This window comes from Myxocyprinus asiaticus, chromosome 50, assembly GCF_019703515.2.
Source record: "Myxocyprinus asiaticus isolate MX2 ecotype Aquarium Trade chromosome 50, UBuf_Myxa_2, whole genome shotgun sequence".
Taxonomy (NCBI): domain Eukaryota; kingdom Metazoa; phylum Chordata; class Actinopteri; order Cypriniformes; family Catostomidae; genus Myxocyprinus; species Myxocyprinus asiaticus.
The window spans coordinates 5,367,006-5,382,427 of NC_059393.1; the positions used below are offsets into that span (position 1 = coordinate 5,367,006).

Below are 15,422 nucleotides of genomic sequence, written 5' to 3' on the forward strand. Positions count from 1 at the left end.
CTTTCTGTTCATGTTGTTTGCATTTAAAAATCATTTGATTTCTTGTTAAAGCTGATGTGTTTAATTTTTTTAAGGGTTATGATGAATACTCCTATCCCAGTTTAATGTGCAGAGTCAACTACATGTAAACAGTTTGTAGGTTGACTTCTGGTGCTATTTATATTTAAACAGTCTGAAATTGTAACTTCTGGCTCAACCAATAGTGTTAGTTTGGGGCGGGACTGTCGATTTGGACTAACAGTGGAAGACAGGGAATTTGTTGGGAAACAAATTATTGTTAGAATTATTATTATTTGGCAGTTTTATGTGTTTTGATTTCCCAAACTCACGCCGTTGGGTAAGCCAGTTAACTGTACACCTTTTTGGAAAGTCAGCCTACTTATAGTTGTCTGCACATATAGCACAATCATTAATTTAATAATAATGATACGATATGCATGCTACATTATCACATTTGTGCCTCAGTGAATAGGAGAACAACATGCAAAAATCTATCTGAACACATTCTCTTTCCTTTCCTTTGCCTCTCCCTATTGGTCCATCCAAATGCACCACATGCAGATGATGACTAGTGCATAGCCGGTGATTATCAGCAGGTAAATGCGAAACAGTAGGAAGTCCAGGATGTAGCCAACGTGGCACCACTGGTCCTGAAGTTGATCTTCCCTTCGTAGAATGGACAAATATGAGTGCATCTCTCTAAGGTCCTTACTAATCTGTCGGAGTTCAGGCACATCCAGTGTCATGGCTCCCGAGGCTAGGGAACATATGTGTACAATTAACACATTTGTCATTCTTGTTATGTACACAGGTCAGGGTAGACACCATATTTAATGAAAACGAGGTTGTGAGAAATAGATGTACCGTATAAATTCAGTGGGTTGTACTGCAGTGTTGGGCAAGTTGTCCACTTTATTAACCTGTTTGACCAATTCATTTAAAAGAACTGACCTGAAAGAGTGATTCATTTACAAATTGGGCATCAGTAGTTTTGAATATAATTAGCCGACAAAAATAGCGGATTTACGAATTGATTGCTGATGTTGTAGGGTTTGTCAATGATACCCTGCTACTTAATCAGTGAAATACTGTAGCTTCGCTACTGTATAGCTATATGATTTAAAAACTAGCAACGCTAGCACCTCACTACTGAGAAAACTAGTAATAGCTATTTGTAACAACACGACTGCCTCACTCGTTGCCTATTGTTCAACTTATGAAGCATTATGTATTACGATAATGCATTACGATAATGGACAATGTTGCATTGTGTCACTGCAAATATTTGGGCCTTATGGGTTTCGCCACCCTCAATTCAAACATGGCTTAATATGTGCTCTTACGTTACTCTGGCAGTAACAAACCTCAGTTCTTAAAGGGGGAAACAGAGATACCTTCAAATGTGCCATTAAACAAAAGTTATTCCTCCGGTAGCTAGCTGAACACATGGTGACAGTTTAGCTTTTTCAGCGAGATTCACCATGACTGTAGAAGTTTGCTCTTATGTCCACTATGTGTTGTCACTAGCACCATTTGTGTCAACACTGTGAATACAATACGTAGTTGCCTTGCATTATAAATTACCATCTGACAAATTGCACAATATACACGGAACATCTATCCTTCACACCCTAGTTTTTATTTGCGTCAAATTAAATTTAGCATCCGCTAAGGTCCATTGAAATTTTTGTTGCTCACTACAAAAAATTGCATATAAGAATATACAATATGTATTGATTAATTGTTATGTAATGGGTGTCGTACTGTTATTGGGTGTCTGTTGAGTGGAGGTTGACTCTGAGGGTTTGACAACCCAGGGATCATCCTGTTTCTCTCCAAGTTTAGATAGGGGGTCATCAGGAAAACTGTAGCAAATGAGTTTAGCAATGAACCTCATCACCACCACCTTTACCCAGTGCGGCACCTCCCTGTATTTCATGTTGTTATGATGAAGAACGCAGGTGATGAGGACCGTCTCCAGTAGACTAATGACCATGAGCGCCAGACACACAGAGAAATAGATACCTGAGGAGGTCAAACCAAAGGCTTCTGTATTACGGATAGGGCACACTTTAGTTTAGAAACCACACTTCCATTTACATATCCCATAGACTGGGGGGCAGGGTGGAGCTTACCTGCCTGGATACAGGTAAAAGTGAGTGTGTGAGTGTGAAAGGAAGCAGTTGGTGGTGAACTCCAAAAGAACTATTTTTTTATTTTATTTTTTCTTTATTTTTTCCCCCTTTTTCTCCCAATTTGGAATGCCCAATTCCCAATGTGCTTTAAGTCTTCGTGGTTGCGTAGTGATTCGCCTCAGTCCGGGTGGCGGAGGACGAATCCCAGTTGCCTCCTCTTCTGAGACCGTCAACCCATGCATCTTATCACGTGGCTTGTTGAGCGCGTTGCCACGGAGACATAGCATAGGAGGCTTCACGCCATCCACCGCAGCAACCACGCTCAACTCACCACGCGCCCCACCGAGAACGAACCACATTATAGCGACCATGAGGAGTTTACCCCATGTGACTCTACCCTCCTTAGCAGCTGGGCCAGTTTGGTTGCTTAGGAGACCTGGCTGAAGACCATGTTAAATGCACACCTAGTTTATGAATGGAACTAGTGGTAGTGAAGGATCCATAGATAAACGATATGCAGGTAGGTTGAAGGGTCTTGTGTTTACCTGTTCTAGTCTACCATTAGTGCCTGTTCGTAGCATCCTGTCAGTGTCATATCCAAATTGTAATAGTAATTTTTTCACGTTGTTAATGTCCTGACTATACATTGTGATAAGTTGTATGGCACTTTGGTGAATAAAAGTACCAATTTCTTTCCATAAGAGCAAAATCTGTACATTATTCCAAACTTTTGGCTGCCAGTGTATGCTGACCACATTACATAACTTCTCCACATTCTTTCAGAATTATAAAGTTTTAAATTAACATCAGGGAGCGATACAAGATACTTAATCCTTAGCGTAAAGATGCAGTTCTACACACCAGACTGTTTTAGGGGGGAAAAAATGAAAAATTTGTGGTAACTTTAGGATAAGCAAAATAATTGTCTCCAGACGGAAAAATTAAAAGTGTAATGCACACTTGTGATCATCAAGGTGTAACCAATTAATATTTGTAATTTCACATACATTGCCTCACACAGGTGTGTTTTTGCTAATTGACCTATTAAAGGCGTTCCATTTGCAGTGCTGGGCAGCAGGTCGTTCATAATGAGCAGAAAGACTGTGTAGCCCAGAATGAGGGTCATTTTGAAGGAGGAGCGGTCCACGCTGTGTGGTGGCAGGTAGAAGGACAGGATATCAATGATCATGAGGAAAGCGCTGGGAATGATCAGGTTCACCACATATAGTATCGGTCGTCGCTTTATCACCACCTGATGAATAGAAACAGTTTGCCTTAGAACATGTGGATAGACTTAGTCAATCTGAAATGCTCTCTGTCTGGCACATTCAAGATTTCTGACATCGGGTTTGCTGGCATGTTTTTGGAGGTGTGGGATGATGGAGGGGGTGTTGTAGAAGTGATTAGAGGGGTCTAATTCAAGTCTTTTAGAAGTTAGAAATATAGTGGGAAGATTATGTAACCCCAGTATGTTTTGAAATAAGGCCAGAATTAAGAAAAAAAGAGACTGTGTAAGTATTCTTTTTACATCATATATGTTATATGTGTATCCTGTTTCCAGTTGAGTGAACGCTGGTGTGTCTGACTGCCGCTTCTCTCCAGTCTCTCTGGTGTGGACTTAAAATTTCTTCCTTGGAATGACCTCCATTGAAAATATTTTCTGTATCTTTTGGATCTCAGACTTTCCCGGGTTTGGGATTTAATCCGTTCTCTGGACTGAATTTTTCTGTTTTTCCAATCTGTTTAAACAAAGCCTCTACCTGCCTAACTGCGAGCCCTTGCCGCCCTAATCGGCACAGCAGCCGGCTCATTGTAGACCTTCTTGTGCTTCGCTGGCTGTTCTGCGGGTCTGGTTTGAGCAGTCCTAATCAGTCTGCCTGATCTCTGCCTCTTCTGCCCTGGGTGCTGTGGCTAACTTGGATTATAAATCTGTTTGTGTAAATGGGTCTGAAAGGATGGCTCATTTTTTGCTGCTCGCTCTGGTCTTTGGGGTGCCACTGGCAGACGTTTTTCCGTCACCCTGTTACGGGCTCATGCTGATATGGTGATTAAGTATTCATCCCTGGATTTACAGCTTTTGAATTCCTCATTTCTTCTCCCTGCTGGAATTTACAATCAGTGTCCGGCCTTGGTCATTTTATGTCGCCCCCGGTTTGTCCACTGAGGATCTCGTCATAAGAGGATGGCGGCTGTCTCCCCTGAAAGTTGTCACATACTAGCAATCTGGTTTTCATCTCACCGTCTCCCTGCCCGTTCAGGTGAGAAACAGAGAGTCAGTTTTCAAAATGTAAATTTTTTGAAGCACTCAACTCCAATACCAGCCAAGAATACGGAGCCTCTGAACAATCAAGCTGGCCTTAGTGAATGCATGGTCGCTTACGATCAAGTCCTTTATTTTAAACAACTTTTTTATTTTGCACTCACTGGACTTTTTATTTGTGACTAAGACTTGGTTAAATCCCGGTGACTTCACATCTCTTGGCAAACTCTCTCCTTCAGACTGTGCATTCTTCAGTTCTCCAAGGACCTCTGGAAATGGTGGTGATGTGGCCAATATTTTTAGAAACAATTTTAAATGCAGAATTATTCAGACAGACGTTTTTTTTTTTCGAGTTTTGAGGTCCAGTTATTAAATATTGACTTTCTGGGTCTTGTTCTGTGCACTTGTGTACAGGCTTAACGGAATTGTTTTGCGCACGCGCTCTCACTCACAGACACGCACGAACAGACGAGTTAGGGACCGTTCACACTGAATGTGTTTTTGTGCACGTCTGTTCTGTTTTCCCATTGTTTTCCTATGTAAACACATACTGGACAAATGTCTTTTGCACCACGTCTCACTTTTTCTTCAACGTCTCGCACAGGACTGGCACATTTTAAACACCATGTCAAGTTAAAAAACTTCAAATTGTCAAAAACGCATGTTGAGACACCTGTGCTCTGTTTTATTCTTTTCTCTGCGTCTAGATTGTTTTCAGCGCAGTTGTCACAAAAGTTTCAACGTTCTAAACAAGTTCAGGCTGCATAGAGGGGACTGTTGCATCGTTTCATTTTATTCCAGATTGTTCTGCACCAAGTGAAGTTTCAGCGCACAAACGGTAAGGCATTGCTTTTTTTCCTTTCCGCTCTACTGGCTGCCATGCCTTGTTAAAACAGTGTATGTTTACTGTTTCAGTACTGTTACAAATGTTGCCTATATCTAAAATCTGTGGTATCATTCGGGCCGGGTAGGGTCGGGCCACACGGTCTCGGGTATGGGTCGGGTTTCATTTTAAGGCATGTGCAGACCTTTAGCACAGGCCCCCTAAATTTAACAAGGACTTCATCCACCAGTTTTCTCAATTCCTCTCTGGCATGTGTCACACTGTTATAGAATGCTAATTCTTAACATTCACCTCTGATGTCCATCTAAACCTCTGGTAAAATATTTTTTTATGTCTTACTGAATCCTGTACAATCAGTCTGGTCCTACTCATAACTTGGGTCATACACTAGATCTTGTGATGTCTTCTGGCTTTTCTGTAACTAATCTTGAGGTTTTTGATACTGGTATTTAATTATTCAGTTGTGTTTCAATCTGTTTGTTCTTGTCCTCTACCTTCCATCTCTCTGCCTTTAAACTTCTCTCGTGCCATTAACTGCTCCACTTCCAACCTTTTTTTCAGATTATTACCTGGCTCATTTCTCTGCTTTTGTTATTGGTATGGTTACTAAGGAGCTTTTTAAGTTTTTTTTTTTTTTGTGTGTGTGGATTTTTTTCTCCCAATTTGGAATGGCCAATTCCCAATGTGCTTTTAAGTCCTCATGGTCACGTAGTGATTCGCCTCAGTCCGGGTGGTGGAGGACGAATCCCAGTTGCCTCTGCACTTTGGATCAACTACCATTGTGGCGTTCTCTTTAAATGTGCTTTATAAATAAAATTTGACTTTGTTATTATTGTATTTTATTTTCTTTCTCTCTTTTTTACTTACATTTTATACTTTGTTACTTAAAACAAAATGTAAACACGATGGAAGTTTAAAAATGTATCTTCTCTTTTTGCATTATACTTAAATATTTCCATGTCTCTAGGGTTGCCACCAGTCTCTTTTAATACAGGATCTTCTTGTAAAAATGTACCTTATGTAATAAATAAAATATGTATTATATTACTAATATGTTAAATATATACTGTACAATTTATATATCTTGTACAATTAATAAAATAAAAATTAACTTGGGGTATTTTTCCACGTTACAAAATTGTTGTCACATGACCTCACCTTGTTGCATGCAAATGGCGTCTTGTTATCAACTTGAAAAGAAATGCTGATATTTTGCATTTTTTTTAATTTTATATATATATAATTTTTGTGTAAAATGTCTTTTGGGTAGTCCGATCAAATAATTAAAATGTAACAATAATTATTTCTGTATCCTTTATGTAGTTGAAAGCATTGCATTTTGGAAAACAGTATAGTGTGAAGTTTTAGTTTAACTCTATTCAAACAAAACAATTTCCATACTAGTATTCATACTAGCACAGTATACTAACAGTATGCATGCTGTCCACTGCAGAAATATTAATAGTATTATTGTGCTATGCTGAACTTATGCTTTACCAAAGGCTTTGCTGGCTTTGCGTGGTCATGACGTGTTGAAAGATTGGATTCCTTTCTCACCCAGAAAGTGATGATGTCCCATTGGTCTATTCCGAAAGTCAGAATGTCTGCATCGCCCAAGATTACCACCAGCTCCCACTCTCCACTGGCCGCCAAGTAACGCTTTGAGTTCCCTGTCATCTCCTCAAAGGACAGAGCAGGGCTGACACGGACATCTTTTACTGAAGGTAAAACAGGTGTTAGAATTACAAGTACATACATAAAGGAAACTGCCTCACGAATCAACTAAATCAGTAGTTGTGATAATTTGCACAATAATTTACTGTATGTGTACAAGGACATACTAAGGACAAGCACACACTACAAGATACAGAGTGCACATTTAAAGACTGACAGTTTATTGTTTTCTGTTGTGTTGGTCACTAATTCTGCTCTTCAAAGCCAAAATGCAGTAACTGCTACAACACTGAAAGTATTTTGATTGTCCAGTCAAATGTGGATTCTAAAATTTTCTTTGAATATGGGCATAGATAAGCCAAACCGTTCTGTCACAGGACATACTGTATCATAGTCTGAATTATACAGTAAGGATGAGAAAGTGGTTGGGGAGATGCGAGGAGCAGTTTGATGTGTGGGATTGCAGCTTAATCATTTGTCAAGACAGCTAGATGTCAACTGGTGGACTAGATGTCAAATCAGTTTAAAATATAAACACAAGAAGTGTATCAATGATGGGCATGAACTGGGAGTTGGCCACGATTTGAAGCTTCTTGTGACAGCTCACACATAAAACATGGCTTGGCTTCTGTCTTGTAGTGTTTGCTAACCTTAAGAGGATCATAAAACATATGAAGGGAAATGGCTCAGCAGTAAATAATGATGCTTATATTGCAGAAATAGGGAAAGCTTTGTTACTGGTGTGCATGTAAGAGCCGAAGGTGAAAGAGCAGTTCTGTATGTCGAAGGGGAAACTGAAGATCTGTAGATTACAGGCGCTAACCAGCCTCAACATCCTATCATAGCGGATGTGTCCTGTGTGGTTCACGTACACATAAGGGCAAGCCTGAGATACGTCATCATCCACACTGAACAGGAGGTGAAACAGATATACAGTACATGAATGAACTGATCGAACAAATTGACAATTGAACATAAAATCACCAATCGGATCACTTTACTAACTCAATTGTTTCACCAAGACAGCAATGACATTATAGGAATGTTCCGGGTGCAATACAAGTTAAGCTCAATCGGCACCATCTGAGCTGTAAAGTCGTGTAAATCACCCTATTTGCATTTGGATGAACTTTTGGTTATGAGCAGTGTAATTTCATGCAAACTCTGCAGTTATTTACGCAACATGCCTTTCTCATATCCTTGCACATATTGTGCAAAAGTTCCCAATGTTTACCAGCTTTACATGTTACATGATAAAATGACTTACTAACTGTAAAAAGTTATATCCAATCTATCACATTTTAACACATAAAATGTCAGATATCTTTGAATCAATTCGAATGTTCATCTTTTCCTTGTTTTACTCCACTGATGTTTAGATTTAGGGTTTGGGTTAGGGGGTAAAGTTAATAAAATATGCATTCCTGTTGACTGTATTGCATCATTACAATGAAAAACAACTTGCTTTTGGCATCACTTTGTGGACATTTCACCCAAAAACTGGGGCTCAGATGTGCTTGACATGTACAACAACACTTCCAGCTTCGGCCACTGATGACCTACTGTGTGCTGAGTGACTCCAGCCAGGTCTCCTAAGCAACCAAATTGGCCCGGTTGCTAAGGAAGGAAGAGTCACATGGGGTAAGCTCCTCGTGGTCATGATTAGTGGTTCTCGCTCTCAATGGGGTGCGTGGTAAGTTGTGCGTGGATCGTGGAGAGTAGTATGAGCCTCCACATGCTGTGAGTTTCCGCGGTGTCATGCTCAACGAGTCACGTGATAAGATGCGCGGATTGACTGTCTCAGAAGCGGTGGCAACTGAGACTTGTCCTCCGCCACCCAGATTGAGGTGAGTAACCGCGCCACCACGAGGACCTACTAAGTAGTGGGAATTGGGCATTCCAAATTGGGAGAAAATGAATATTTTTCACTTAAGTCATCTTGCTTGTTTTGAGTTGATTCACGGTGCGTACAGATGCCACAACTTCAAAGGCGCATATTGATACAACTTGAATGGAATCGTTTTTAATGCTACCAAAATGTCATAAAAACGGGTTGTTTCATGAATCAAAATACTTGTTTATTATAAAACAAAAATGTAGAATATTTTTAGAAACTCTAAAAAAACTCTCTGCATACACAATCGATGTAGAATGTTGCTCGGAGTCACTGATCCAGAGTCTTTTCTCATCCCATTCTCCCAGTTACAAGGAGCTGTAACACAGAGCAGTTCGAATGCATGAGTCAATGAACTGAACCTGTATTTCACCCTGTGTATCATGTCGTGGCCAGTGGAAGAGTAGTCTTATAATCCCTCTGCCTAAATGCGTTTACTGATTTTTTTTTTTTTTAATGCATCATGTATTAACATGTGAATCAATTGCGTTTCACTCAGCCGAATGTTGACCTCATATTACGCTAAAACACGAAATGCGTATGCGCGTTAGCGAGTTGATTGACAGGCAATGTCTGTATCTAAAAGGTGATTGGCTCTTTTACCTACAAGGCAGGACTTCTTTTCTACATCCAGTGACTGTTAGGTGCTAGAGCTTCTTGGTTGGGTGTTCCAATTTCTCCCATTCATTTAAATAGAAGTGACTCGTCTCTGCTAAATAGTCTCTGGCTTCACACTCTATAGAAATACAATGCCAGTCATGCAATACGTCTCCTCCCCGAAGTTTGCACACTTTTACTCCTGATTTCTTGCAATACAGGGGCAGCAGAGGTGTACAAAAGCAACGCGTTACTTTATTTAAAAAGTAACTCTGATATTATGGTCTAAAATAAAACGTATTGAGTTACTCGATAAAGTAATCTGATTACATAACACACATTACTTTTATCGCATTACCCCCAACACTGGCTGGGACGTCCTGTATTTTTGGCCAAATGATCCTGTATTGTAGCTCAGCACTCCCACCCTGGTTGGATAGTGAAATGTTCAGAATTTAAGGTATTTTGTCCCGTATTGAAGTGGCAGCGAAACACTTGAGGGGGACCCTCATCCCGTACTGAAGTGCTCAAAATGCTCAAGCGTCCAATGTTCTTGTGCCAAAAATTTGGCAACCCTAATCCCCATAGATATCAATTATACTGTAAGTGCAAAACATCAATGCATTATGACTGCATAATAATTTTTAGCGGGGTAAAGTTTAAAGTTCAATATTTATTAAATATTTGCTTATAGTGCATAAGAGACCATCTGAAAAGTCCACACACTGTGCTAAAATGTCACTGGTGCCCAAGTGTTCAATGCAACTGCCTTGCATGTTCTGTCTTAAACACTTATTAAAAAAATTGATTGAATTAATTAATGAACACTTGGACACCTCCGACATTTTAGTGCTGAGGGTGGAATTTTTAGAAGGTCCCTTACATGCGCTAGTCAATGAAAGCCCATAGGAGCATTTTTAGGTATAATTCTCCAGCTACAACAAGTGTTGACCATTTGAGTTAAATGTTTTATGCCTGTATGATATAGTCTTACATTCTTTAACCAATTGTGCTAATGGTATCATTGTAAAACTGTTAGATAGGAGAAACCAAATAACGAGCCAACATCTAATATGGCAGAGGTTTCAGCGTTTCGCATCTTTGGACGTGCCAGCTCCAGTTTCAGTTATACGTAATGTGGATTATACGTGCTGGTGTAAATGTAAGTGTATGTGCTATTTCCAACGTTACTATCATGAAATCCGATCTGATCCGGTCACACCAAGCGCACTCAATAAGGAATGTGCGTAGACACTGACAGACATAATAATGATAAAAAAACAGCTAAAAAAAAACACATTAAAGCCAAGTTATTGGTCACATATAATTTCAATGCATGAAACTTTTTTCAACTCATAGTAATTGAGATAAATACATACATTTAAAAATTCACTTGTTTCACTGGACCATTTAAAATGAATTAGTGAATTTAAAAATGTGCAAATTTCTTAAAATAATCTTAAAGGAAATGGTGACCATTTACAAGACCTGTACATGCTGATTATAGCCTACTGATTAAATTCTAAACCTAAAATCTTGATGTAGCCTATCATTCATTTTACCAAAGAATTTTACTGCATTCTAAAGAACAGTATGGCAACATGGCTTAAAGTTTGTGGGTAAAAGCAGAATGTTACTGAAACATTTAACATGAGCCTGTTTGTTTATATATTTTCAAATGTTTTACTCAAATATGGTGAGTCTTTGGTTGTCTTTTAAAAAATTGCATGTCCGCAAATATTAAAACAGCAGATGATGTTTTATTTGTGTACAAGGGACATTTAAGGTATAATACAGTTGCCCCCCTACAAGCACACCCGGCCCCACCCTGGCCCCCCCAGTCAAAATGGTCTAGAACCGCCCCTGTCTGTCAATGGAGTTTAAGTTGTATTTAACCTGGAACATTCCTTTAAATAGAGAGCAAATGGAGACTTTAGCTTAAACCTTCTGCTTTCAAGATATTTCTCCTGAGAAAAAAAAACATCTCACATGTGCTCAGATTTGCCAAGATACTAACGTTTACAATCAAAAGTTAGAGATCTCAATAAGAATATTTCACATCAAATTCTTCATCAAATAATATGAGCTATATGCCATTCACGTTCTTTTTATTGCTCTGTATCTTACTCTTGTTTACCAACATTTGCATCATTTGTGTCTATTTAAATTGATCTTATAGAATTTTATGAGGAAAATCTTAAAATAAAAATGAATTCTCCTGAGATAAAAGAATGACCTCTGAGCAATACAGTTTCCTCTGGATTGTGTAAAAATGTCCACAAACTCTCCAGAAGAGAGCACTTACAATTCATAAACGATAATGTCAGGCATCCAGAGATCTCTTACAGGAAGGGAGATTTTCGTGATTCCATCACAGCGTTCTGGATCCCAAATTAGGAACTCATGAAACCAGTACTATAACAAAACATGAGCGAAGAGCAGTTTTGTATTATTGCCCTTTCTCGAATAAGGTACAAAATAAGGTCTGAATCTCTTTTTTAAAAATGATTTTTTGTATATTTTTTTTTTTTTTTTAAATATGGTATAGTATGTGCTTAGTCTTAACAAAACAGACATTTGATGTGTTAAAAACAAGGTTGGACAAATAATTTTAGAATTGACTCATTTTCAATTCACGAGTTGGAATTTGAATTGAACTGGCCACGCCACACGAGAAGTTGAATTGGAACTTGAATTTGAATGATTGGAAGTGGAATTTACTGAACTGCAGTTCAAAGAAATTCACACCATTTATGTGGTCCAAGACACATTTTGTCACATAAATAGTTACGTTATTATTTTTAACCAAGTATGCCTATTTGTTCCCTTATTGGTAGAATTATTTTTTAACTTATTAGACATAATGTTTCTCTGAAAAACAAAACAAACAAAATGAACAACAATACCATCAAAATAGAGTATTGATGCTGACTACCACCCCTGGAGTTACGAGTTGGAATCCAGGGCGTGCTGAGTGACTCCAGCCAGGTCTCCTATGCAACCAAATAGGCCCGGTTGCTAGGGAGAGTAAAGTCACATGGGGTAACCTCCTCGCGGTCGCTATAATGTGGTTCTCGCTCTCGGTGGGGCGCGTGGTGAGTTGTGCGTGGATGCCGTGGAGAATAGTGTGGGCCTCCACACGCGCTAGGTCTCCGCGGTAATGCGCTCAACAAGCCACGTGATAAGATGCGCAGATTGACGGTCTCAGACACAACTGAGATTCATCCTCCACCACCCGGATTGACATTAGGCCACTACGAGGACTTAGAGCGTGTGAGCATTGGGAATTGGGCATTCCAAATTGGGGGCCTCAGATAACTTCATAAAAATATATTCAATTATACATTCCTGGAAATATATTAAAAATATATTCCTGAAAATTAAGTGTTCTTCCACCATGGTCTATAAAATGATAATGTATTAAATATAGTGAAATAATTGTAATGCAAATCTCTGTAGTTGGCATTTCAAACATTATTACACTTTTATATTCACTATTGATTATTAATACTGTAAAAATTATTGCAGCACTTAAATTATTTAAATGTTTGCATGGCTTTTTTTGTTAAATTAATCTTCATACAAATTTTACATAAATAACAAATAACATTTTTAAATAAAATAATTTTGTTTTTTTTAATTTTGGAAAATGTTTCAGATGATTGTGCAGACAACCTATATATTCTGTAGTGTTTATGCATAACCATAAACTTACCAGTCTGAGCCAGAGGAAGGTGGTTAGAATCTGTGCTTTTTCATTCTGCAAAACAACAGACCAGTCAACAAATATTCAGATGTGCACATAATTACACAACTGCTGTTGCTGTTTTCCTGTAGTCACTCACCACTCCCAATATAGCGTACAGAGTGAAGGAGATGTTGGTGATGGTGGGATCACTGAGGTTGACAGAAGGTCTGAATGATTTCCTGTCAATTACTTCCTGTAGAGTATCATATGTGGGTCCGCTTTGTCCATCTTCACAGCGAAGCATGCTCAGACATGGCGTTGCTTAAGGTCACAAAGACCAGGGAATCTTACTTAGCGAGTTTTTTTTTTTAAAGCATTTTGCATTTTTATTAGTGCAACTTATTTGCAGTCAGATTTTGTACTAAACTAACAGTTTTTGTACAGTGGCCGACAAAAGTATTTGGACACTTGATCTGCACTTAAAATGTATAATGTTACAACATTAGCATTAGATAACAAAAAAATCAAACCAAGTGGCAATCTTTTAAAGAAGGATTGCTCAAGCACACATATCGAGCAAAACATGTCAGAAAAGAAGTTTGTTCATTTTTTTTTCTTTCGTTTTTTACTTGAACACTTTATGCTCATAAAGTGATGGTGGAACATGTCCACAGTTAATGTGCTGAACTACACCTGTGTGAACTTGAGGGGAAATGACTTCATACTTCCACTAAAAATCACATATGACACAAGCACAAGTTCTGAGAAAAGCTCTAGCATCATGTATTTGCATATGCTACAAATGATATGCTTTTGTTATTTGATGCAATGACATTCATACATGTCCAAAAACTTTTTGTTTTTGTATAAGTCATTGTACAGCATGTTTCTTATGTTGTTTGGTCATCCCTAAAGCATATTTCTATCACATTTAACTATAAATGTGAACAAAAAGTATTATTCTTCTGTAATATATTATGTTGTAAATGTACAGAAAGCACATATAAAGTGGAGTCCAAAAGTCTGAGACCAACTTAAAAATCTGGGAATTAAATAAGCAAAAAAGGGGGACACCGCAAATACTTCAATTATGAAATCCAAGTATATTTTTCTTGTTTGCTAATTGTTATTCTGATAATAAAAATTTTTAAATTAGTAAAATGTAAGTTACATTAGAAAAGAAGGCAAAACAGAAACATTTTCATGAGTGATCTCTGACTTTTGGACCCTACTGTATGTGTGCCTTAACAGGAAACATAAAGCTGTTATTGATCTAATATGATAATAATGACAGCATTTATATTTGACATTTACAACATAAAACTTAAGCAAATAAAATAAGTACATTATAAAAGAAGTAAAGACCTTCTTTTGTAATCTCAAAGATCTCCTGCAATCCATCACACGTTTTAATGTGTAATTTCTGTGCAAATCACCATATTGGTATAAAAGTCAATGCTGAATCATTGCAACCATTTCAAGACCAAATTATTTCTTATGTTTATGAAGACAAAATTACACCTGACCAAGACATGCAATCTATGATCTATATTCTAAAAGTGATGTGTCATTAATTACCTGTCAGTAGAACAAAACATGGCAAAAGAAGAAAATGGCAAAGATCTCCCATAGTGTAACAAGTGTAGTCAAGATATCCTTTTGGTTAATTGTCCACAGTTGAAATCATACTGTTTTCTTCTTTAGGTCAAATGTACTTGAATATCTACTCTGAACTGGCACCACCATGCATGGTTAAATGTTGTTTAATGCTGTTTAACACCTACAATCACCACTGATCTTGTTTTATAGCTTTGGCTCAGTTCAGCTGCACTCATTAGCGATCTACCTTGTTTTTCCATGACAAGAAAAAAAACATGTTCAGTGTCACACATTTAATTAGACAAAAGATCACTTGTGGATTCACACTTGAGCTACTGTTTCTTCAAGATGTTTTCTTATTGATACGACTTGATATATGAGAGAGATTAAAATAATGAGAGCAGAGGATACCCTCCATTTCTAAATTACATTATAACAAACTAATGACAAAGAATATTCTTTATGAGATTTAATTGTTCTCTGATCGGGTGTGCATTTAAGTGCCAGAAATAAAAGTGCAAATCTGGGGTATATGGTTCATACTGTATATGACCACTATAAAGTTTAATCTTGTTTTTTAAGCAAAAAGCAAACAAAAAGTTGATGGATGGATGGATAAGATAGATAGATTGATAGATGAGAGATTGATGATGGATGGATGAATAGATAGATACATGATGGGTACATGATGGAAGGATGGATGGATGGATGGATAGATAGATAGTCTTATG

At 38.0% G+C, this 15,422-nt stretch overlaps 1 protein-coding gene across 1 annotated transcript; it reads right to left on the reverse strand.

Annotated features, from left to right (window-relative positions):
- Positions 1-530: 530 nt before the first annotated feature.
- On the reverse strand, positions 531-15,109 carry LOC127438870 (5-hydroxytryptamine receptor 3A-like). Its single transcript, XM_051694787.1, has 9 exons — positions 15,103-15,109; positions 13,250-13,413; positions 13,120-13,164; positions 11,710-11,819; positions 7,652-7,821; positions 6,797-6,957; positions 3,177-3,387; positions 1,765-2,025; positions 531-757 (listed from the first exon to the last, which is right to left on the reverse strand). The coding sequence occupies exons 1-9, from the start codon at positions 15,107-15,109 to the stop codon at positions 531-533; spliced, it is 1,356 nt and encodes a 451-aa protein (XP_051550747.1).
- Positions 15,110-15,422: the final 313 nt, after the last annotated feature.